Here is a 2,034-nt window from a genome sequence, read left to right on the forward strand (position 1 = left end):
GGTCATACTTAGTATAATTTGTAAAAAAAAATTGTAAATGGATCATTTCCCTATATGTATATATATATATAGGAACAAATATTTCTACAGCCACTTTAGTTATCTACAGCTATCATTTATAACTATGTTCTACTGAGAGAACATAGTTATAACATTAAATTTGTTTTTTTTTCTCTCCTCAGTTACTTTTCAGAACTTGTTTGCTGACGTGGAGAGAGAAAAAAACAACTTTAATGTCATAATTATGTTCTCTCGGGAGAACATAGTTATAAATGGATAGCTGTAGATAAGCTTATATAAAGTGACTGCAGAAATATTTTTTTCATATATATATATATATATATATATATATATATATATATATATATATATATATATAGAGGAAAATGTTATATTTACAAATTTTTTGTTTACAAATTACACTATGTCTGACCGGTCATACACTAATTAAAAGTGTATGACCTATACTTAATGCAATTTGTAAAAAAAAAATTATAAATAGACCATTTCTTTTTTTAGAAATAGAAAAGGTAAATTAAATCATTGACTATTGACTTTTAAAAAAAAAAATAAAGGACGTTAGGTTTATTCCCTGCAATCCGTGGCTAGCAACATCTGCTTTTCTACCCATCCTCATTTATCCTTGTTTGGATGTTCCTGAACACTAATTTCTTAATTTACAATAAGTAATAAAAATTTTAAAGAATGTGACAATAATTATTTGTAATTATAATAAAAGATCTTTTGAGAAGTTCGTTATTAGGAATGGGTTAGGTACGTGATTCACACGCGCACCTTTCTTTTTCCTCTGCTAGGGCACAACGATGAGTTCAACTAAGGAAGACCATGGTAAAACAACACAAATGGCCACAGATACTCAGGAGTTAATGAGGAGAAGCATCAAGCGATCAAAAAATGGGGAGGAATTTTCCCCAGATTCGTCTAATAGAGGAGCTAGCTTGGGAAATATCCAGGCGCGGATACCCTCGGGGAAACCGAAGTCGTTCGCGGAGGCGCTCAGATCTGAGGTACTCTCGATGGGGGAAGATGATACCTGGAATGAGGACACCATGGATGAACCTTGTGAGCCTCTTGATCCCGAACAAGGAGTCATCAACGATTTGGGCTTTCAAACTATCTACGGAGAAGATGGCTCTGTCCGATTTCGTTGTACTAAGGAAGCCAAGCAAAGGTTGAGGAGCCCCTGGAAGAATGCAATCATTGTCAAGCTCTTGGGAAAGAAAGTGGGTGTCATGTATATGAAGACAAAACTTGAGAGTCTATGGTCGAAGCTAGGCTCTATTGTTGTAGCTGATTTGGGAAACGATTTTTTCTCAGTCAAGTTCTCGAGTGTGGAGGATCTGAATCTAGCCTTAACAGGAGGCCCATGGGTCCTCATGGGTCACTACCTTGCCATAAGAAGATGGGAGCCGTTTTTCAACCCTTACAAAGCAAATATCCATACAGTTGCTGCTTGGATTCGTCTACCAGGTATCCCGTTAGAGTATTGTGTGCTATCAGTTTTGAAAATGATAGGTAGTTCAATTGGTAAAGTGTTAAAGATTGATAAGACTACATCCTCTGGTGATAGGGAAAATTTGCTAGAATTTGTGTTGAATTAGATTTATCTAAGCCGTTGAGGGGAGAATACATCTTAGAGGAAGAAGTCTTCAAAGTGGAATATGAAGGATTGTACTTGATTTGCCTTAATTGTGGTAAATATGGCCATAACATAGAGAAGTGCTCTGTCATTAAGAAACCGGTTGAGGAACACAATATGCAGGATCCCATGCCAGAAGTTGATAAGACTAGTTGCAGCCAAGGAGTGGGCCCATGGATGGTGGTGCAGAAGAAAAAGTTTGCTAAGAAGCAACCTAATACCAAGCATGTAGGGCCAGAGGGCAGAACCTTTGGAGATGACATCTCTAATAAGAGGAACATCAGCCAAAGGAAAGACTCCTCTGTGACTAATATGGGGCCTTCTGCTTCGAGTCTCCAGCTTCTAAATAGTCCCCCTAGTCAGGGGAAAGGGGA

The 2,034-nt window shown here is 37.2% G+C and overlaps 1 protein-coding gene across 1 annotated transcript; it reads left to right on the plus strand.

The window, feature by feature from the left end:
- Positions 1-824: 824 nt before the first annotated feature.
- On the plus strand, positions 825-1,622 carry LOC133307312 (uncharacterized). The gene has a single exon (XM_061507803.1). It carries the CDS (start codon positions 825-827, stop codon positions 1,620-1,622), a length of 798 nt encoding a protein of 265 aa, XP_061363787.1.
- Positions 1,623-2,034: the final 412 nt, after the last annotated feature.

This window comes from Gastrolobium bilobum, unplaced genomic scaffold (assembly GCF_033153095.1).
Source record: "Gastrolobium bilobum isolate Gb01-03AN ecotype WA unplaced genomic scaffold, APGP_CSIRO_Gbil_v1 utg23374, whole genome shotgun sequence".
NCBI classification, from domain to species: domain Eukaryota; kingdom Viridiplantae; phylum Streptophyta; class Magnoliopsida; order Fabales; family Fabaceae; genus Gastrolobium; species Gastrolobium bilobum.

Coding starts and splice junctions, on each gene's coding strand:
- LOC133307312 (XM_061507803.1), top strand. CDS start 825: ATGAGTTCAACTAAGGAAGACCATGGTAAAACAACACAAATGGCCACA.